Source organism: Lissotriton helveticus, chromosome 6 (genome assembly GCF_964261635.1).
Source record: "Lissotriton helveticus chromosome 6, aLisHel1.1, whole genome shotgun sequence".
Lineage (NCBI taxonomy): Eukaryota > Metazoa > Chordata > Amphibia > Caudata > Salamandridae > Lissotriton > Lissotriton helveticus.
The window spans coordinates 1,145,434,777-1,145,457,916 of NC_136067.1; the positions used below are offsets into that span (position 1 = coordinate 1,145,434,777).

Below are 23,140 nucleotides of genomic sequence, written 5' to 3' on the forward strand. Positions count from 1 at the left end.
CACCATCCCGCTCAACTGCTGATGTTACATGCACACATAAAATGTGTAAGCACATATCGCAAGTAATATTCAATAATGCGGAACAGTGGTTAGGTTAGCTTATGAATGGACTACATATTACTTATATGGATAACAATTGCATATCAGTAGTTTTCCTAAAATCTCAACTCAACCCCTGCTCTCCAGTTACTCCCCCCTTAGCAAGGTGCCGCTAGGCACAAGCACACACTGAAAAAATCTGACTTGTGCCATCTCTGCAGAAGTGAGGTGGGAGGACCTGAGGTACAAGCATCATTGGTAGTTTAGGATTTGAATAATTATCTTAGAATCAAAGACTCACAGTTACTGGTATCACAGCAACGCACACTCCACAACAACGCTCTTTTAGATAAAAACAAGTGAGTTGGCTGGGCCATTGCTGTGGCAAATACCTCAATAATGCCCAGAAGAAATCGTTTCAGAGCACTTTCATATTACACAAAATTCACACGGGAGGGCTACTCGGAGACCAATGTAAAGGTCTCCAGACATGTATACCTCTCATTTCTTGAGAACGAGGTTAAATGGTGAAACGGTAAAAGCATGTGAGAAACACATGATGTGGGGAACCCATTTCTGGTTTTCAAGTGGTTAGGCAAGTTGGATGCTATTTTACATAGGCCAAACTATACAAGTAAAGGTCAAGCATATCATTGGGCCCTGCTCTCAAAATGACCTGCCACACATAGCCATCAGGTTTTACAACAGGAATGTTCCTGGCAGTGGGAGAACTCATCAGTCCCCACCACCTAAACCTCCAGGTGGTTGTGACAGATTCCACAAGCACAGGCATAGTGCTGCTGCAGCAACCTAGACTTCCCCTGGCATAGGTGAATAGCGAAATCTGAGGCAGTCCACGCCCGCAAACATCTGCCCAAGCACAGGCAGGGACTGATCGCGCCCTACCCTGGAACTTCATTGGGAAGCCATTGTCTGCTGACCCCCGTGGGTGAAAGCATGGCCGGCCTTTAGCATGTGTGAGCTGGGCCCAAGACTAGGTCACTGACCTCAAGAGGGGTGCCAGAGCTCCCCGCAGCAGTCTCCCCACAACTTAGGTCCAAAGAAAAGTGTGTTCAAACCCTAATTCTTAAGGCTGCTGGTGCCCTCTCTGATTTTCTTTGTCTTTCTTTTCATGGCACTTCTTAATCTCCCTCCCTCACCTTCCTCCTACTCGCCCAATCTTTCAGTAATGGACAATTAAAGATGGGGAGTAGGAGGGGGCACAAATTTGTTGCGCCAGGGCACAATCTGAGCAAAGGCCGGCTCTGGATGCAAAGAGCTAGGGGCCATTTATCTCTTCTTGTTGAACCATGTCCTCTCCTTTGTTCCGGTATGCCTTAGAAGTTGGTCATGCCACAGACACGAAGAGATACCTCATTACACATCAAACCCCTGGCCTGACACACCCAGTGAGTCAAAAGCAGAAGGTTGGGGCAATCAGAAATAGGCAACTCCCTTCAGCACTAGCCCACCGCTGGTCTTACAAAAATGCCCCCTAATACCTACATATGGATGAGCATACAGCAATCACATTTTTATAAAAACGTGTTGTTGCCTTACTAATATGATTTAATTGTGCTGTTTATAGGAGTGCCACCACACACGCCAATCAATGTGATGGTTCTCGTAGCGCAGCTCATAATAAAAGAGATCTGACTTTTTATGGCTAGATGGTGATACAGCAACAGGGTTGCAACATGAATGCAAGTCAGAGCGATTTGTTTGACATTTTGGTAAAAAATTTTTGGTATACAACAGTGGAATTCTTTCAGGGGAATAGGAGGGCACGGTACAAGTAAATCGGGGCGTAGCTGCCATTGGTGCAGCAGGTGCAGTGGCACCGGGCCCAGAGCCCTGGTAGAACCACCCCCCCCCCTTGTCAAAAATTTCCCAAGGGTAGAACCCCTCTGAACCTTCCTCATGACACTCAGGCTCTCTCGCTATGCTTGCTCACCCCAGGGCACTCGTCACAAACCTTTACGCCCACCACTTTCAAATGTCACCAGCCGCCACTGGCTAATCAGTGTTTTTACTACCGCAACAACAGTCAAAGGGTCAATTTGCGCTGCTTTCACCAGGGCCCATTGCATCCTTTCTCCACTACAGATGTAGATGCGGAAAACTAGGCATGTGTCCTAGTACCTGGCACTTCCAACTGTTGTTTGCCTGTCTGAGGTAACAGTCACGTGACTGCAAACACAAGCTTTACAATACAACTTTTGTTTCTCCTAATATTTAATTACCCGGAGGTTTCATCGAGCAGCTGTGCAAACCCTCTCCTGCTGGGTTTCCCAACCAGACGCTCTCATGGCGATACAGACTCAAGCTGCTTAAAACAACAAGCCCATGGTAAACACCTCCAGTTTTACGCGCACCGCCCTTTTCACAATTAAATGGTACAGTCCGTCTAACGCTGCTCCACCACCAGCGTGGAAACGTACTCCTTGTAGAGAACAACGCTTTTTTCGGGATCAACAGCAGCAGAAATCATCTCTTCCATCTCCTCCTGGGTGAAAGGCTCCCCTGCAAAAAGGCAGAAAGGTTGCGTCATTGTCTACACAATGTGGTTCTTTGGAACCTGTTCTGCAGGCGTAACTCGTTGCAACACATTGCATCATAACATGGCAGAGGAAAAGGTCTGTATAATGCACCATGTGAATAGCTATCCTCAAATTTGGATTTTCACGAGCAGAGTTTTTAAATTAACATCAATTGCCACTAAACATTTGTATAACACAAGGAGCTGAAGCACAAAAACTTTTGTGAGTATGCAAAGTTGTACTACAGGAGTCTTTTTTTAAACAGTCTTGTTCATGTCTTTGTGAATCCCCGAAGCGTCCAACACCCTATTAGTAAATGTTCAAAGAGGGCACAGTTCTTTCTACTTGTATTACTTGTATATGAAGTTTCCATGAGTGCTTCCATTGTATTTGCATTTTACATATTATCAGTCAATTCACAAAGGCATGTAAGAGCATGTATAAGAGTACTACAAAAGCTCTACTGTTAGTACTTGAAAAACATAGGACCCAATATATTTCGAATTGTACAAATTACAGCTGCGGCCCGTGCAGGTAAGAGCGGTGGGGCTGGGTTGGGAGGGAATCGACAGACGACCATGAGGAAAATTAAATAAATCATTTCTTTTCCCTCGTCGTCTGTCTAAATCCCCCCCCCCCCCCAACTCGGCCCCACCAGTCCAATGCTCTTACCTGCACGGGCTGCATATGACGAATTAAGAAAACTGCACTGAGTGCCGGCTGATTGCAGAGGAACAAAATGCAGATTTGTTAGCATGGACATTTCCACAATTCTGGATCTGGAGAAGGAATTGGAAAATTCCAGCAGGTTGGTGAAAGAAGTGGTAAATCTTCCTGAAGGATTCCCAACACTGGAAGATCCTTCAACAGAGGATTTACCGTCTCCAGAACACATCTGATGGTCTTCCCGTAGCAACTAATTCTAAACCAGGCCCTGCACAGAGGTCCAAATCATCAACTTGACTACAGAATGTTCTGATTACTACGTTAACACATTTTAGTGACCTCAGTCCCTTTCCTGTGCATTTTATTTTTTAATTGACATTATGGTGTTGACACCATGCCTAAGACACTGAATGCTGTAAGATTACTCATTGTGACATGCAGGCATCACAATGGGTAGTGATGCGCCACACAGACTACGTTCTGGCAATGGGAATTTGTGTGCGAGTACTTTCTGCTTGAAGATAGAGGATACAGACCAGCCTCTGGTACAGACGACTTCCTTTTAGGGACAGACAAGATAGAAGCTGTTGAGAATGATTTTTCCGATTGACGAGACTTGTTAGAGACTGCAATGTATGTGGTGCCCTCGTGGTCGTATGGGATCTAAGGCACTTTAGATCAGGTAGGCAAATGTTCCTGGGGCAGGAGAAGATCACAGTAATTATGTAAAACTAGAAAACATGGCTTAATGGTGGTCTTGCTGTAATAACGTTTCATGCACGCCTACGCTTAGTAACCCATCCCCAATTTTACTTTTTTGAAGGCCAGTCCAGTGTTCCACCTCCTCACCAAGCACAGACACCTATTAAGCCTCTGCACCCAGGCTTCTTTTCAGTGCCATGTCAGCAGGAGTGGGACATTCCAAGACTCCATTAATAGTCAAAGAAGCCCTGTGCGGATGGATATCAGCGGTCTTTAAAATGTGACGACTCTACAGGCGTTCTAAAAGTGAAAGGTGTTGGAGGCGATCTACTGGAAGATGGTGCATGTTGTGAGCCTCCGCTCAGGTGGCAACCTTGTAGGCCATGTCTTCTGTTACCTGTTAGCAGAACATTTAGCCTCATGGAATGTGTCAAACCCCCTTTCTGCCTGGACAGGATTCAGGGGTCTATGACTCTGAGGCCCACTTGCAAGAAGATATGCTGGATTTTCAAGTTAGAGCAAGGCAGGCACGATTGAGACTGATGCTCACCGTCCGTCTCCCCCACTGTTGGAACCCTCTTCGCAATAAGCATAAATAGAGGGGTTTGAGAGTCAGAAAATGATTCATTGTGTTGTTTGTCGGTTTATTATGTTTGGAACCTGAAACCCGGTGGACTCCAGTTGAAACAGAACTAGAAAATGTTTTGTTTTTGGACTTTTAACACGTTTTATCAGTTTAAACCGATAACCGGAATCCCTACGTATAAAGGTTCCTCAACAGGGTTAGTGGAGGATATTTGCTGACACTTGCAACAGCCCATCAGTTTATCCAGAGGCTTCTAGGCCTGGAAATGCTTGGTCACGTAAATTTTGGGAAATCTAGAGTTATATAAGATCTAAGTGAGGGATAGCCATGCTTTTTCGCTCAGTGCATGGCTGCTGTGGCATGAGCCATAATAATAGCATAATGACTGCTAGGTTTCTTATGAAGAAACGTCCTTGGACCTCTGAACTGACCTTCAATCCAAGGTGAAGTGCAATTAACAATTCTCACACAAATAAAAATACTATTTCACTTTTCATCCAGTGTTGTTAACAGACATGTTAAAGTTTTCAGGGTCGGAGTCTGAGTCATAGTTTTCTGACCATTATTTTTCTGGGAACCATTTCCAAGAATTGCCCATACAAAATCGAATTTTTCTAAGACTATATGAGTATTGCGGGACCTCTGGTACTTATGCCCTCATTGAGAGTGACCAGTAAATTTCCTTTTTTTCTCAGAATTTACCATTAGCAGGGTCCTGGTAATGTTTGAGGGAGGAAATAACTGGGATTGCGTTTTCGGGGAACTACTCGCAGCACTCAGGCTTAAAGTGCTAATTTCTGCATATCATCTTGTTGCACCCCCCCACAGAGACTTTGCCTGCTTGGTGGAATCTCAGGTGGAATCTCTGAGTGTAAAAAAGAAGAGCACCAGTGTCCCTGCTATACTCATAATTCTGATGGTCCCAGTAACTCCCGTCACTGGGCCTATCGGAATTAACAGGACACTTGTGATGGGGGGGGGGACTAAGGGTTCCAATTTTAAAAAGCATTGTATTTATACTTCCCAGAAAAATAAAGCAAACATAAAAAAGGTGCTCTCTAATTAGTTTCAAACTCTTACCTTCCTGAGTCATATATTTAGTTAGCTCCTCTCTGGTAAGGAATCCCTTTTTTTGTTGATCCAAAACCTTAAAAAAGTGATATGTACTGTAAAGACATTGCAATAACGATAACAACTCTAAATTCAATGAGATTATATATCAGTGTATGCAAACCTCAAATGCTCGGATAAGAACATCTTCTGAAACTGGCCTGTATCTGAAATATTGAAAGAAAGGATTTGATTTAATACACTGATTTATTTGAAAACAAGTTTTCATTCAGTGATGAACAATTTAATAAATACGACTCAAATACATGAAAGAAGAAAATCCAATATTTGTTTAGGGTTCTAGTGATTGGGTAGCCAACCTTTTAGCTCTGGGGAAAAGTATGAAGTCAAGGTTGAAAACCATAAAGTTAATGTTATGGTCACTCTATCACTCTTAAGACTCGATTACAAATCGAGCTAGAGCAGTATCTCCATGAGGGACACCGCTTTAGCGGATCACAAGTGGTCCACAGTAGCTGCACTTGGAAACAGGGCCGGCTTTGGATGTACGTTGTTACAACGCATGCTTTTACCACGCATGCTTTTACAACGCAGGTTTTTCAATGCAAGTCGTTACAACGACTTGCGTTGGGGGGTGCTGGATAGTGAATAGTTTAATTTACTATTCCAACTCCAGTCCCCGTGGATAGTAGGGAAGGTGTTGGATAGTAAATTAAACTATTACCTATCCTAGAGCGCCCCCCAGTGCAATTCGTTGTAATGACTTGCGTTGAAAAACCTGCGTTGTAAAGGCACTGCGTGGTAAAAGTTGCGTCGTAAAGGATGTTTCCCCCGGCTTTAGGCCAGTGCGACCACTGCGGCCGCATGCAGTGCTAACCTGGTGGGGAGGGGGCCGATGTGTTTAGCAATAGCTTATGATTGGAGAGATGCGGGGCACTTTTGCCTGCCCTGCTTTGGAGTAATGAGTTTGGAAACATTGGCCCTATTTTTCCAAAAAATATACCAAGTAAAATTGAGAATGAATCTGAGGAGGCGCTGTGGGCATTAGAGCAGCACGACTCCCACCCGGCTCTCTCCTACAGAATCCCCATTCAGCAGTGAGCATCCCCGATGACTACCAACACATCTCCCTGCCATGGACAACACCCTGCCCCCATGCTTCCATTTACCACCGCTAAAAGAAAGTGGTAAATAGGAGTGGGAATCATCTGTAATAGATATCTGAATGCATTGTTTGAACCACTAAAAAATGGTCTGCATGTTATTGTGTACTACAGGCAGAATAATTCATACTAGCACTGGATTAGAATATCTGATGGTGGTCAGGGAACCATAATGCTCCCTTTGTGTGCTATAACTACTGTTATTACCCGCCAAGAGAGCAATCTTTGGCTGCCAGCTCTCAGTCCTTTACTCAAGTGTGCTTGATTTTTTTTAAAATACATTTTATTGGCATTTTAACAATATAACAGTCATGGGAATCACAGGGTTTCCAGTCAACCCCACAGTTCAGCAATATAAACAATCCAAATTGGGGAGGCAGCGGCTATGTAATTCAACAAAGTGCAGTAAAGTACTCAAGAAAATAAGCTGATTGTTAAGAAACTATTAACCTATCTCCAACCTCTATGCCAGTGGTCTTCAAACTTTTTTATTCTGCACAACCCCACCCCAGTGGGAAGAAAAAAAATCATCGGGACCCCCTCAGAATTTTTCACAATTATTTTATTAAATTGGCAATGTTTGAATATGTCTATATATATTTCAACACTGCAGTTACTTTCTGTTACTCTTTTAAGAATGCAAGCAAATACATGATTGCCAAACATACTGTTCTGGTCAGGCTGGCTTTACTAACAAGCACAAGTATCCACAGTGTGACTATTAGAAGTGGGGTTTGAAGAATATTTGGAGTCCCTACCCTTTTGACACCTTCTCCCAGCTAGGACATAAATAGCAAAAGATGTTAGTTATGGCCCATTACAGAGCTGCTTGGTGTGGCTCATTTTTATCATCTTAAAACAAAGTACTGCTATCAGTACAATGCTTCTTTTGGCCAGAGCCTGGCGCACCCCCTGAGACCACTTGAGCCCCCCCTAGGGGAGTCCACTCCCCAGCTTGAAGGCCCCTGCTCTATTTGCTGCGATCTAGCACCCTCAACTGCAACACATCATCTCAGTGTGTTAATGTCAGGGAATAAGAGGAGAGATGAGAACCCTCATCACCTCTGGCGGGCCATTCAGTCCAGTCTAATTCTCAAGCATTCCGATCACTGCGTATGTGGATCAGCAACTACAGGAGCTTAATCCTCAGGTGTGTTCCCTATAGCAGAGGGGGCGTCGGGGTTATCATCAGTAAGTCGTGGCTCATGGCCCTCCATGCAAGTAGGTCATCTGCCAATCTACCACCACGTCTCAACTTCTTGTGATTTTCTCACGCTCAAGCCCATTCCGTTATATCCCGCAACCAGTCAGCTGTCAGGGGAGGTCTAGGGCTCAGCCATCTAACAGCTATGCGACGTTTGGCCAATGTTAACCCAAGCAGTACAAATCGCCTGCTAACTTTACTGCTTTTGGCTGTGGGGACCTGTCCCAGTAGACATTGTTTTAGTTCTCTCTGGATCTTCCAGCCCAGGGCCCTATGTAGATGTTGTAATACCTCCTCTCAATAGGTGGCGAGTTGAGGACAACTCTTATATGACATGGAAAAAGTCATAGGATTTGTGTCTGCAGCGCAGGCACCCGGAGTCCCTGTCTGGGTAGATAGCAGGTAGGTGTTGGGGGAGAGGTACACAATATGGATGTTATATTGGATACGTTTGAACTGCGAATTTACAGAAACTTCCTTTACCCTCCGTGTATCTTAATTCATTCCGAAGACGTGATGGGGAATTCGCACATCTGGAGCCACTTGCCTTCGATCTTTAGGGGGTGTTGTGGCCAGTCTATTCGGGCACTGTATAGGTGGGTGATGAGCCTCTGGCTTCTCTTCATTGTCAGTAAAGTAACAACTATTTGTGTGGATTCCTGGGCCTCAGGGAATCCCGGCCATATCTCCCATGGAGGAGCTTCTATTTTGGCATATTGAAGGAACCGGCCGCTTTCCAAATTAAAAGCTTCAATTGCGTTGGGTAATGTAAAAAATCGGCCCAGCCATCAACAGCGCTATTTGTGCGAAAGGGTGGATCTTCCAGACCTCGAGGTCCGGTGCGTAAGGCGATCTATGGAGCACCCGAGCACTGCCCGTTCCCAGAGCCTGCAAACCAGTTTGATCACATGAGGTAGAATCCCAGGCATTCTGTCATCGCAGAGTAATAGGAATCCTTTATCTGCATCACTGTAAGTTCCCGACAGTAGTGATGTCTTCCAGTTTTGTTCAACATTGAACCAATGGACAATGTGTTGTAATTGGGATGCCAGACAGTACATCTCGAGACCTGATATCTCCATGTGACCATGCCTACCCCACAGTAGCTCCAGCAGGAGACGGTCTAGTTCGCGGAAAACAATTCAGGTATTTTTATACATGGTTCCATGCAAGACATACAAACAGCCACCATTTTAATCAAGGTTATTTTCCCTATCAGGACACCAGTGTATTTGATATGGGCAAGCTGTTATTCAACTAAGGGTGCAGGCGGTCAAATATCGTCGTCAAGTCACCACTAGTAGTAACTTTACAGTCGTTTATGATGTGTTGGGGGAGAGGTACACTCATTCAACCCCCTATTTCAGGAAGTGGGGGGATGCAAGTCTGCACTTTTTAGTACCTTTACACTTTTAAATAGTGAGTAGCCAAAAGTAGTAATGCTACTTTAAAGTGTAAGAGTACATCTAAATGTGTAGATTTACTCAAGTGAACATTTACCTTTATGAATAGGCCCCATTGTTGGTTCGAAATAATCTATGAAATCCTTACCTAGTAACAACTTCATATAATGTGCTAATACCCAATCCCTTGGTTAGGGTAGCCCTAGTTTTTATTATGCTATTGAAAAAGTATGGAGCCACTGGGCCACACACACTGTATGTTGGCTTGAGCTATGGACCATCCCCTACTACGCCCTGGATAGATGCCTCTCCATATTCTTGGCAGCAATGGAGCCCTAAAAAGGGCATAGAAATGAAATTGAAAGGAGACTGTCCCAGATTAGACATACAGGAAGTGCACTATTCAGCCTACAAGAGGGTCCTTCTGTAAGGAACCAGGCTGTGGGCAGGTTTCCCCCCAAGTTTTGCCATATTGAACTATTAGCAGCTGTTTTTTATAGTTTGAAAGTGCACCGAGGCCTGCTGTCCATACCTTAGTGCCACCATACTGGAGGATTTTAGACCATCTTAGCGATGGGGTGACTATGTGTCCATGCCACCTGTACCAAACAATCCAATCACTAGACAGAAAGAGGACAGCCCTGTTACAATCAGACCCAGTCATCATCCCACAGAGACACACTTATGTGGTCTTATCACCAACTGCAACCCACAAGCACTGTAGTGCACTCACAGCCAGCACCAATTTCTAGGTTAGAGAACTGTCTTCGAGTCACTGGAGGCAGCCACAGAGATTAAGAGCCCTCAGAACAAGGATTCAGCTAATGACCAAACAGGAACTCCTCTGAGCGGTAAACTCCCAAACAACTGCCAGGGCACTGGGATGGGATGGCCTCCCACCTGAATTCTATAAAGCCTTTGCTGGCGACCTGATAGATAAGCTGTTGCTGGTCTATGCAAAGGCTCTGGAGAGGGGGACTACTCCTGGGCTCCATAAGAGAAGCCCTCATAGTCTTGGTGCCAAAACCAGAAAAGAATCCGACAGCGGCGGCCTCCTACCGCCCACTCTCAATGCTGAAGGTGGATCAGAAGATCCTCAGAAAAATCTTAGCAGCGTGCCTGCTGATGTACTTACCACATCTGGTCAATGTGGACCAGTCAAGATTCATTCACACCCCTTGCTTAGAGGGCGAACAGTATGCACTAGCCATCCTAGATATAGAACAGGCCTTTGATTCTGTGAGTTGGGAGTAGGTCTGGATAGTACTGGGGAGAATGGGGCTGGGAAACAACTTCATTCAGTGGATCAAATTGCTCTACACGAGGCCGATGGTGTTTGTTCAAACTTGCAAATGAGTTTCATCCATGAGGGATACACGGCAGGGGTCTCACTGTTTCCCCTGTTGATTGCCCTGGCGATGGGGCCATTCACGGTCAGCTCCGTTGGGTCCTGAATGGATGGGGAATCCCAGTGGGACGGACAGTTTATGTACTGTCGATCTACGCGTGACGATGCATTGATATACTTGTGAGAGCCAGCCACATCCATCCTGATCCTGCTGAATGCCATGCGGGAATTCAATAAAATATCGGGACTCCATGGTAATCACTCAAAATCAGCCTTGTTCCGACTGGGGCAGCTAACAGGGATACCCCACGAATCTGTCCCGGAGTCGGGGAAAGCCTGGATAGTTGAAGGCGTTAAATATCTGGGAATGCACATAGCTCAAGGGGTGCAACAGTGCCATGATCTGAATCTGGGGAAAGTTGTCCATAATCCCAACCCTCCAGAGCCTTCTGGAATTCGCTAAAATTATCCCTGATGGGGCAAATTGTGCCTGCCAAATTGGTGGTTCTACCCACATGCCTGTATTTGCTCCAGGGCATCCTATTTGAGATTCTGAGGTGTGCGTTCCGAGAATTGGATCGCCTATTGGTGGAACTTTTCTGGGCCGGGAAGAGATACAAGGTGGCACTGAACACACTCAAGCTGAAATTGAAAAAGGGGGGGATAGAGGTATCCGACCTTGAACTTTTCTATCTAGCAGCACATCTATAGCTCAGACAATGGCTGTCGGCCGCTGGCCAGACGGTGGGTCTACAGTGCTGTCCGACCAAAATCCTGCAGCCAGATTTATCACTATGCAAAACACATTCAAGGTGTTTGGGTTGGGCCCTGCGCAGTTTTCGCAGTGCACAAAAATAGCAGCCACAGCCAGGGAAATCTGGCCTTCGTTACCTCAGGCCCTTGAACCCACACAAACCATGGTCACCATGCTTACGATGGCTGGGGGTCCGAAGCTTATCACACAATTGTATAGGGCCCTCAGAACGGATAAACGAGTGGTGCCGCTGACGCGTTAGGAATGACCCTATTATATCTAAGGAATGGTATAAAATACATGGTGGAGTCTGTGAGGTGTTGATAAATGCAAGATTCAAGTTGGTGCAGTATAATGTCATACACTGGGCTTACCTCTCCCCAGGCTACTAAATAAGATATATCCAGCCAGGGGCCGAGATGTGTGCAATGCGAGAGTGAGGCTGCTGATTTCATGTGGTGTGGAACTAACCAGTTATCACAAGATATTAGGAAGAGGTGCTGACTCAAATCAACGGGGCAGCAGGCTGGGCCATCCCCCTTCCGATTAAGCAATGTATGTACTCCCTTGTAAGAGTAAGAAGAAACTCAGTAGGAAGTTTGCGCTGCTCGGCTTAATACTAGCTAAAAGATGCATTGTCATTAAATGGCTGAGACCCCAACTCCCGCTAGTGCAGGAATGCCAAAGGAATTTACTAGAGTGGGCAGGAGCGGAGAAAGTGCGTATGAGGAAGATTCAACAGGATGTGAAGCTGGTAGAGGACCTAATCTCTTGGAGAGCCATGATACAGGCTTTAAAGGACCCTCCAGATGCCAGACCCCCATGAAGGGCCCACTGGACAAAAGAGTCAACTAGTGGCAAATGAAGAGCGATGAGGCCACGCGTTGGGAGGATCAGGTGGCACCTATGGGTGAGGGAATGCCTGGATGTGTCTACATGGGGACAATATGAAGGTCAATGATGGTAGTCGTCTGGCTAAGGCAACTAGACGCACAGACAGGAGTACGGACAGGGTGGGGAGGGTTTAGGTTACAGTTTGAGACATTGTTATTATAATGGTATCTTGGACTGCACTAAGCGGATGCTGTGCTGCATACGTTAGTGTTTTATTTTACACTGCATATGTTGTCACCATAACAGCAATTTTACAACGGCATTAGGTAATGTGCACTCCAGTAAACTGTATATGGTGTGGTGTATGAAGAAAGGTCAATTAAAAAAAAATAATGAAATCCAATGCAAATCGCGATTGTAAATCACAACACAACACGTTCGTCAAGAACAGCAAATTACAATGCAAAGTCTTTGTAAATTGGGGTTACGGTCTTTTTCTAATTGTGGTAACACTTGCATGACTCAAGCAATGATTTTGTATCAACTTCATAAGTGGAAGTCTGTATGTCAAGCAAGGTCGCTATTCTTTTATATATTAACCTTGTTTATTCATTTTAATGATATCTTTGTCTAGGTACATCAGTGGAAAGCAAGTTTCAGGGTTTTTGATGTGTTTTTTCATTTTGTATCTTCTTTCAGGCACAGCTCCCTAAATGAATAAATGTATGTTTTTGAAATGTACCTTCTTTCTAACAACACTTTCGTCATCGTTGGAAGAAATTTTTCAAAACGGATGAAACCAGTAGGCTCTTCCTCTTCAACCTGAGAAAGAAAAAGCTCTTTAATGAGGACCAATAAAACATATAATTTCTATCAGCTGGCATCCTGATAATCTTGGTCAAGAGCCCATGGCATCTATAGACATTGCGCATATAAAATACACCACAGCATTACGCTATTTACATTTCTGATATTCCAGAAAGGCTTGGCATTGACCGCAACGGGAAGTGAAACAGCGAAAGAGGAAAACCGAATCAATGTAAAATCGATGCCTATGACAGATTTCAAGTATGAGCTATAGGAAAGAAAATGTAAAAGCGATTCTTTAAAAAGCCATCATCTTCTTCACTGTCTTTGACTCAAATGTATCTGGTTTCAAATTTGGAAAATTTCGGCACTTGAGCATTAGTTTTCTCGACTATTTTTTATTTTGTTTTGATAGAGTGTAAACTTCAATAAAAATCAAATAAGCACTACAAATAGATATCATATAAGAAGGAATCTGAAAAGGTGAAGCGAAAAAATACACATTTCTCCACTTTACGTCGCATTTGTGAATACATAGACCTTCTCTAGCGCCTGTATGACTGAGGTTTCTGTAAAAACATTAAATAGCACCCGTCATCATTCAGGATGTAACAGTACCCTAGATTAATAATTGATTTCCTTAGTATTATTGAAAATTTCACAAAATGTAAAGCAGCCTTGTAGCCCCTCATTCTCTCATAAATTAATTAAGAAACTTCTTGGTGGAGTGTTTTCTCAAAAATGAGTCTCCAATATACCTTTAATTTATCAAAGGACACCTGAACAAAGGGAAAGTGTTGTTATTAGTTTACATGTGTAGCAAACATTTCTTGTTCTAAGGTATTTTTGTATTGCCTTCATTTTGTCTTCTACTTATTACAGTTGATCAATTATGTAAGTGTTGTGGACTGTCTTTTAGTCTATGTCATTAAAACCTTTAAAGCAATATAGAGGTGCAATGTTTGTGTTTATGTGAGAGAGATCTGTTGCTGACTTTCCATAAAATAGATGGATGTTTCCCATTGCTGTGGGCTCAATAAAAATCCTTCTCAGCAAATTTGCATGCAGTGATCTTAATAGTAATTCTTTATTTCCATAAAATTGCCTGTTATCAGGAGTTCGTGCACATCTTTTATCACTTCTTTGAAAACTAACTTTATGGACAATTTCAACAATAGTACAACAATTGCATTAAAGATGTGGCAGCAGGAAACACTGCAAATCAGCTTGTTTAGTATTCTGAACAACCATGAGCAAAGTGCATGATAATGTCAGTTTACGGGTAAATCCAAATAATAAGTAGTTTGATGCTCTGGAAAATGACTATGTATACCTTGGATTGCTGTATGTTGTCAAGTTTCATGACGCAGTTTTTTTTTTTACATCTTTCAATGATTACGCCGCTTCCACACAAGTTGTGTAGCTTGGAAATGCCATAACTTTAGATGCCTCGTGCATCAACTGGGCATGTCTTTGTGTCACTATCAAAACAATGTCTCGGTCCATGTAGTTAAGGTCTTGATGATTAACAGGAGGGTGTGGCGTCATAGCCTAACACACTCTTTCGATAAAGAAGACCCCCACCTACTTTAGCATTTTAAACCCTTTATAACAAGGTCTTGAAAATGCATGATAGCTGAATCAGCATAAAGTAAAGTTGATAAGAGGCGTCTTCAGTTGAGAAACACATCACGCCACCTAAATTACCCTATCCACCTCATTTATGAAATCCTGGTGGGGAAGTGATGGATTAGTTACTTACCTGTAATCCTAGTTCTCTTCCAGGGGTATCCTCATCAAAGTCATAAGCATTAGAATATTCCCGCCCATGTGCGGGGCCCCGGAAACACTATATTATATGTGCCCCACATATATATATACTCATATATATATAAATACATATATATATATAACATGCAATAGCAGCCAATAGAATCAGAGCTGAAATATGCTGTGTAGAATTTCCACCATACATGTAATAATAATAAGCATTAGAAACATGAGAAACAACAAAAAAGTTTGTTTAGAAACTGTTTTAATGCTCAGAAAGCAGTAGAAATTCTTATAACTCACTGGAAGCATAGAAAGCTCCCAGGCTGCATTGCAAACACACAGTCTAAAAAGACTGAAAAGCTAACCTGTAGCTGCATAGCAGTAAACTGACACCGTGCCTTTAAGGCACTCATGACCCCCAGTATCCCATCATGCCTCAGGGGTGACAGGTCAGTTGTTCTTTTCGGAGACTGAAAATAAACCCAATAACAAATAGGTTAACAATATCTCCTTATTAAAGAATGTCCTTTGCCCGGGGAGGCGGGAGGGTTGCTTATGACTTTGATGAGGATACCCATGGAAGAGAACTAGGATTACAGGTAAGTAACTAATCCTTCTCTTCCAGGGGATCCTCATCAATAGTCATAAGCATTAGAATAGAATAGCGAGCCTCACCTCATCTCCCTGCGGGCAAAGGTGTAACAATACAGTAATAAACCATATTAAGCCTAGTATTTACTAAGCTTGTACAGGCCGTAGGCTACCCAAATAGATTCCTCAAAGAGGCTTGTCCTACTTGAGTATCGGCCCTGGAATCAGACTCGAGACAGTAATGTCTCGTAAAGGTATGAACTGATTTCCAAGTCGCAGCCTTGCATATCTCTGACATTGGAATGTCGTGCAAGAAGGCTACTGTAGCGGCCTTCCCTCTAGTGGAATGCGCTTTGGGTGACTGCAACAAAGGCTTGCCTGCAAGCTGATAAGCCAATTTAATGCAAGAGACAATCCATCTCGCGATGGACCTCTTGGCCGCTGGAAAACCTGTTCGCATTGAACCATAGTTCACAAACAGTTGATCCGTTTTCCTAATCCCTTTGGTCATTTCCAAATAGAACTTGAGCACTCTTTTAAGATCTAAGGAGTGCAGTGACCGCTCGGCTGGGGTCGTAGGATTTGGAAAAAATGAAGGGAGGGAAATGGACTGATTTATATGAAAATCAGAGATGACTTTAGGTAAGAAAGCTGGATGAGCCCTTAGGACTACCCTATTGTGATGAAAGATAGTGTATGGTTCTTTCGCACAGAGAGCTTGAATCTCGCTGACTCTGCGAGCAGAGGTAATCGCCACCAAAAAGGCCGCCTTCCAAGAGAGATGTTGCAAAGAGGCCTTGTGGATGGGCTCAAAAGGTGGTGACATTAACCTGGATAGCACCAGGTTCAATTCCCATGGAGGAGAAGGACTTCGCACAGGGGGATACACTTTCTTCAACCCCTGGAGGAAGTCCTTAACCACTGGAACCTGAAAAAAAGAAACCTGATCTGGTGATTTTCTGTATGCTACTATGGCTGACAAATGCACCCTAATAGAAGCGTATTTTAAACCAGCAGTAGCTAGGGAAAGGAGGTATGGCAAGATGACGTCCTCCTGCCCTTTAGTCGGATCAAGGTGATGATCCCTACACCATAGGAAAAACCGCTTCCACTTAAACGCATAGGACGTTCTCGTGGAAGGTCTCTTAGCCTCCTTTAAAATGTTCATGCACTCAGGAGGCAAGTTCAAATGTCCATATTGCAGGACCTCAGGAGCCATGCTGTTAGGTTCAATGATGGGAGGTTGGGATGCATTATCCTCCCGTTCATTTTGCTCAACAGGTCCGGCCTGCAAGGGAGTCGTCTGTGTGGACACACAGACAGATGTAGAAGGTCCGGGTACCACCACTGCCGCGGCCAATCCGGAGCTATCAGGATCATTTCCATGTTCGACCTGCAGAGCTTGGAAACTACTCTCGGAATCAGAGTCAGGGGAGGAAACGCATAAGCGAACGTCCCTGACCAATCCATCAGCAGAGCATTCCCCTGAGTCCCTGGCCGGTGGAACCTGGACGCGAAGGCGTGGCATTTGGAGTTTTCGTCGTCTGCAAACAAATCTATGGTTGGACGACCCCAGCAACGAAAAAGCTCTTCCACTACTTCGTAGTTTAGCACCCAGTCTGGCTGATCTTCGAAGTGCCTGCTGAGTGCGTCTGCTTTTACGTTCAACTCGCCTGGAAGGTGCACAGCCACTATCGTGAGGCCTCGAGAGAGGAGCCAATGCCAGATTGCCTGAGCCTCTGGAGACAGAGGGCAAGACCTTGTGCCTCCTTGTTTGTTCAGATAGAACATGGTGGTCGTGTTGTCCGTCTGAACTAGGACTGAGTTGGACTCTATCGCTGGTAAAAAAGCTTTGAGAGCCAGGAATACCGCTCTGAGTTCCAGCATATTGATGTGGTATGTCTGCTCCTGCGCAGACCACAGGCCTTGAATCTGAAGTGGACCCATATGTGCTCCCCAACCTTGCAGAGAGGCATCCGTCACTATCGACTGGGTTGGAAGAGGCTGGTGAAACCGAACCCCCACCAGCAGATTCTTTCTCCGTGTCCACCACTTGATGGCATCTTTTGTCGCTTGGGAGAGTTTGATGCGATCCTCCCAAAGATCTGTCGCCTGGTCCCATTGATCCTCCAGAGCCTGCTGTAGAGGACGCATTCTCAGCCTGGCGTTTGGGATGAGAAAGATGCAGGACGCCATGGAACCTAGCAGGGATGCTACTTGTCGGGCTGTTGGAAGCCGAGATTTCAGCAGGATTCCACATTTCTGGCTCATGGAAAAAAGTCTCTCCTCCGAAGGAAACGCTTTTCCCACTTTTGTGTCCAGAACGGAGCCTAGGTAGTGGATTGATTGAGTAGGCCGCTGGACTGACTTCTCAACGTTCACATGGAGGCCGAGCCTGTGCAACTGGAGTAGACACAGATGTAGATCGTGCTTTACCTGCACTGGAGATGGACCTTTCAGGAGCCAGTCGTCCAGGTACGGGTAGATGAAGAGCCCCTTCTTGTGAAGAAAAGCCGCCACCACTGCCATGCATTTGGTGAAGACTCGTGATGCGGACTTGAGACCGAAGGGTAGCACTGTGTACTGATAGTGTTTGTTCCCTACGACAAACCTTAAGTACTTGCGATGTTGTAGAGCAATAGGGATGTGAAAGTACGCATCTTGTAGGTCCACCGAACACATCCAATCTCCGACTTGAAGATGTGGGCATATTTGGTGAAGTGCCAACATGCGAAACTTTTCTCTGACGATGACCTTGTTTAGAAGTCGTAGATCGAGTATTGGTCTGAACTTGTCCTCCTGGTCTTTTTTGGGGACAAGAAAGTACCTGGAGTAAACTCCCTTTCCTCTTTGAGCGAGAGGAACCTCCTCTATCGCTCTTTTTTGTAGAAGGACTTTTACCTCTCTTCGGAGCAAGCTTAGTTGATGAGGGTAAGCGCTCTTTGGAGGAATGCTCTTTGGAGGGGCACGGAAACGTAGCCTGTATCCATTGCGCAGTATATTCAGCACCCACTGATCCTTGGTGATGCTGACCCACTCTGCCAGGTGTTGTGAAGCACTTCCTCCCACTGGAGTGGGCAACGGCGCCAGAGGAAGCCACTTATCAGGCTTTTCCTCCTCTTGTGGTGTTAGAGGATTGCTGATGACCTCCTCTACCTCTGCCAGGTTTACCTCGAAACTGGGGTTTCCCTTGGGTTTTACTTTGGGACCATTGAGGGGTTTGAACCCTCTGTTGAGCCCCTCTCCCCCTGTTGGGCTTGAAACGGCGCTTGAACTCTTTCTTCTTTTCCAAGCCCACCGCTTTTACTGTGTCTAGTTCCGTCTTCATTCGGGTCATTTCTTCGTCAGCATGCTCCCCGAAGAGAGCGGAACCCGAAAAAGGGAGATTAAGGATGCGATGTTGAGCATCCGGCTTCAGGCCTGTCAGGCGCAACCATGCCGATCTCCTGGCACAAACCCCATGCGAATAGGAGTGCGCCGCCAGGACAGCACCATCCGCAGCCGTGCTTATCATCTGATTCGCCACCAGACATCCTTCAGTCACGGTCTCTTCAAAGTCCTGCTGGTCTTCTTTTGGCAGCTTGGCTTTGAACCTTTCCATAGAGTCCCATAAGGCTCTGTCGTATCGACCCAGAAGTGCAGCCGCACTAGAAACCTTAAGAGTCGACGCAGCTGAGTTGCAAACTTTGCGACCCCAGGAGTCTTGAGACTTGCTGTCCTTGTCTGGTGGGACTGAAGAAGAACCGGCAACTGCGTGTGTCTTCCTCGCTGCCGCCACAATAACAGAGTCTGCTGGAGGGTCAGATCTTACAAAAACCGGGTCAGAAGAGGCCGGTTTGTATTTCTTCTGAATGCGGGCTGGCACAGCTCTGATAGCCGCCGGAGTTAGGAATACCTCCTTAACAGGATCCATAATCCCCGGGACTAATGGTAGTAGAGGCCGGGTGATCGCTTTTTTGTGTAAAGTCTCAAAAATGACTGTCGTTGTAACCTGAGGGACAGACATTTCAATGCTCAGTTTCTGAGCTCCTCTTTGCAAGACATCCAGATACGTGCCAATGTCATCCACTGGGGAGGATCGGGACGTAGGACTGTCCGTCAAAGTAGGGGAGTAGTCCCTCTTGGAAGATCTGGTAGAAGAGGTAGATGAAGTAGACGGAGTTCGTCGACGTCTATGGTGAACACTGTGCCTCCTCTCTTTTGATCGTTTCGAACGCTCTTCTCGTCTGGGAGAGTGAGACCTGACCCGCTCCTCTGGTTCTTTTCTGAGAGATCGGGGCCTTCTGGGAGATCTGGTTGGTGTTCTCACAGGAGATTTGCGCCTGGGAGGGCTATGCTTGTCCATCTCCTCCACCAGATCCTGAAGAGGAGACCTGTGCTGCAAGCTGGCATAGTCTTGCATACGTTTAGCAGCCCCAGAATCTCTCCAATGGTCCAAAGACCTGTACCATCTAGGTGACAGTCTGACTTTATCCGCCCATGGGTCCGTCCGACGCTCAGGAGATTTGCGTACCGGACTTCTGGACTTTGAAGATGCAGTTGAGGAGCCAGAGGACCTTGAGGTGGAATGACGGGAAGCTGACTCCGTTACCATCACCACATCTGAACATCTCGACGTCGAGCGATCTTCCCTCGTAGTCGAATGCTTTCGCGGAGTCGGCGGATCAAACAATCTTGTTTGTGATTGTCTATGCGAGGATGTATGGTCTCTCAACGTCGAGCGGCGATGAGCAGCCGCCGACGGAGTTCCATGTCTCGACGTCGAACGGTGAGTACCGGCCGTCGACGGAGCCCTCTCTCTCAACTTTGAACGACGATGCCCAGTCGTCGACGGAAGTCTCGACGTCGAACGACGATGCCCAGTCGTCGACGGAAGTCTCGACGTCGAACGACGATGTCCTGTCGTCGACGGAGGTCTTTCTCTCGACGTCGAACGGTGATGATCAGCCGTCGACGGAGTTTTCTGCCTCGACGTCGAATGTCTGTGCGACGACGGCGGAGGGGTATTGGACACCCTCGACGCCGAGAGCTGACGAGACACTGACGGAGACTGCCTCCTCGACGCCGATCGACTTTTCCCTGTCGACGGCGGAGGGGTCTTGGTCCTCGACGCCGAACGTCGCTTCTTCGACGACGGTGGAGGTGTCACACTTCTCGACGCCGGTCGACGTCTGGATGACGACGGCGTGACCTCCCTCGACGCCGGTCGTCGCCTGGTTGACGACGGCGGAGGGGTCCTGGATCTCGACGCCGACCGTCGCCCGGTTGACGGCGGCGGAGTTCCCTTCCTCGACGTCGGACGCCGCCCAGTTGACGCCGGCGGAGGGGATTTCGACGATGGAACTGGATCCTTCGACGTCGTCGACGTACCTGGTCTTCTCTTCGACGGCGAGCCCGCCGTCGACTGTAGTTTAGACGATGAATGATCCACCGGTGGTTCTTTTCTCAGCGCCGAGCCCGACGCTGAGGGTGAGGGGTGTGAAGACTTCTTTCTGGAAGATGAATGAGTCTTCTTGGAGCCCTTCCTCACCGGAGATCTTCCTCTTGATGACCTATGAGCTAGGCCATAAATGCGAATCCTCTCCCGGTCTTTTAAAGTTCTTCCTGACAGGTGTTCACAATGAGGACAGGTGCCTGGATCATGTTCCTCAGGCAGACACAGGATACAGACGTCGTGGTTGTCTGACTTGGCCTTCTTGTTGCCACAAGAAGGGCATTTGTCAAAGAGTGAAGGCATTTTCTGGAAAAAATGCTCACCAAATTGACTGAAAAAGACAGTATCTTACTTGACTAGATGTTAAATGTCGAGTAAGAACAAAAAAATTGTCAAAAGTGAAGAGTTTTTCTGTCAAAAAACAGGAAAATTAGTGGAGCTGTGTAACCAGGGTCCTTCTCTGAAGTAGCCGGAAAGAACAACTGACCTAACTGTCACCCCTGAGGCATGATGGGATACTGGGGGTCATGAGTGCCTTAAAGGCACGGTGTCAGTTTATTGCTATGCAGCTACAGGTTAGCTTTTCAGTCTTTTTAGACTGTGTGTTTGCAATGCAGCCTGGGAGCTTTCTATGCTTCCAGTGAGTTATAAGAATTTCTACTGCTTTCTGAGCATTAAAACAGTTTCTAAACAAACTTTTTTGTTGTTTCTCATGTTTCTAATGCTTATTATTATTACATGTATGGTGGAAATTCTACACAGCATATTTCAGCTCTGATTCTATTGGCTGCTATTGCATGTTATATATATATATGTATTTATATATATATGAGTATATATATGTGGGGCACATATAATATAGTGTTTCCGGGGTCCCGCACATGGGCGGGAATATTCTAATGCTTATGACTATTGATGAGGATCCCCTGGAAGAGAAACATCAGTGCCACAGGTCTGGCTTTAGCACAGGTGGCGCCTGGTGCGACAGTCTTCGTTGGTGCCCCACCAATGACCTACTCCACTGATTCTTCACTATCACCCTCCAACATTGCCCCTCATCCCTCCATAGCTCCCTCTATAGCTCCTCTCTCACCTGCATTTCATGTGTTTAATAGTGCTACTCATACCAGTGTAGGGTGTTGGAGAACTTTACATTACTCCCATATGGAGACAGTGAATCATCATAAGTGTGTAACTCATTCTATAACAATGCTACATAAGACAATGAGGATTACAAGGTGTGGGAGTCCCATGTCATTCATACTGGTAGGCAGTATATTTTAAGGTGTGGAAAAGCACAAATTCTGGATTTAAAACGTACCACAGTGGCTGGGATTGGCTTTACTAATTAGAATGTATTTCTGCCTGACCAAACCCTTTTTAGCAACATTAGGATAATGAAAGACTGGGAGAAAATATAAGGGTTCACCCCTATTCCTTACAGTTTGCATGCAGCTATTTGATGACAGTTCATAGGTCACTGTGGGATTGTAATTTATGAACTGCAAGTAACAAAAGAAGTAACCCACTGAGCTATCCACTCACAATTTCAATTTTTATTTATTATGTTTTGGCTCTCAAAAGGGGGCCACATAAAAGTATGCACACTACAACACAAAGCAAATACATTACGAACAGGAAAACAACACATATATCATATATAATACCTAGGATAAATACAATACTGACATATGGAGCAAAATTATAAAAAAGTCAAAACGTCAAAACATCTCCCAGAGCATATCAATAAATAGCCAGAAAACCTTTAAAAAAGTAAAAAATATGAAAGCAGAACATTCCATTGGGAGGAGAATAAAGTGCAGAGAGGAAGCCATTCAAGGTGACAATGCCAAGGCGTAGACAGATAGCTTTTAGCCATCTAGAGCGCAATTTACGAAGCGCGGGGCATATCAATAACACATGCATACAGTCCTGGACGTTCTCTTTGCATAAATTGCATAAAGGAGAGGAGCCGTACCATTTAGATAACAATCGATTTAGAGGTATTAAACCGTAACGTAGAAGAAACCAAAATCTACGTATACCATGCGGAAGGGTCCATAAAGCATAGGGTTGTGGTAGTTTCATCTTATAAGAATCAAGGAGAAGATCTACATTCCTTTTTTCACTGATTAATTTTTTATCAGATTGGAAACATAGGTCCCATGAAGCTGCTTTCAAAACCGATTTTAACTGTAAAGGTGAGTACAGAAAAAGAGCAGCTT

The 23,140-nt window shown here is 45.4% G+C and overlaps 1 protein-coding gene across 1 annotated transcript in view; it reads right to left on the reverse strand.

Moving 5' to 3' along the window:
* Positions 1 to 2,268: 2,268 nt before the first annotated feature.
* The window catches only part of DRC8 (dynein regulatory complex subunit 8), a 385,308-nt gene continuing 364,436 nt past the window's right edge, over positions 2,269 to 23,140 (reverse strand). The window contains exons 4-7 of the mRNA XM_078648802.1: positions 13,053 to 13,132; positions 5,768 to 5,810; positions 5,614 to 5,680; positions 2,269 to 2,562 (exon numbers count right to left, since the gene is read on the reverse strand). Coding sequence (XP_078504928.1) covers positions 2,447 to 2,562; positions 5,614 to 5,680; positions 5,768 to 5,810; positions 13,053 to 13,132 — 306 coding nt within the window. The 3' untranslated portion in view covers positions 2,269 to 2,446. The remainder of the gene's footprint in view (positions 2,563 to 5,613; positions 5,681 to 5,767; positions 5,811 to 13,052; positions 13,133 to 23,140) is intronic.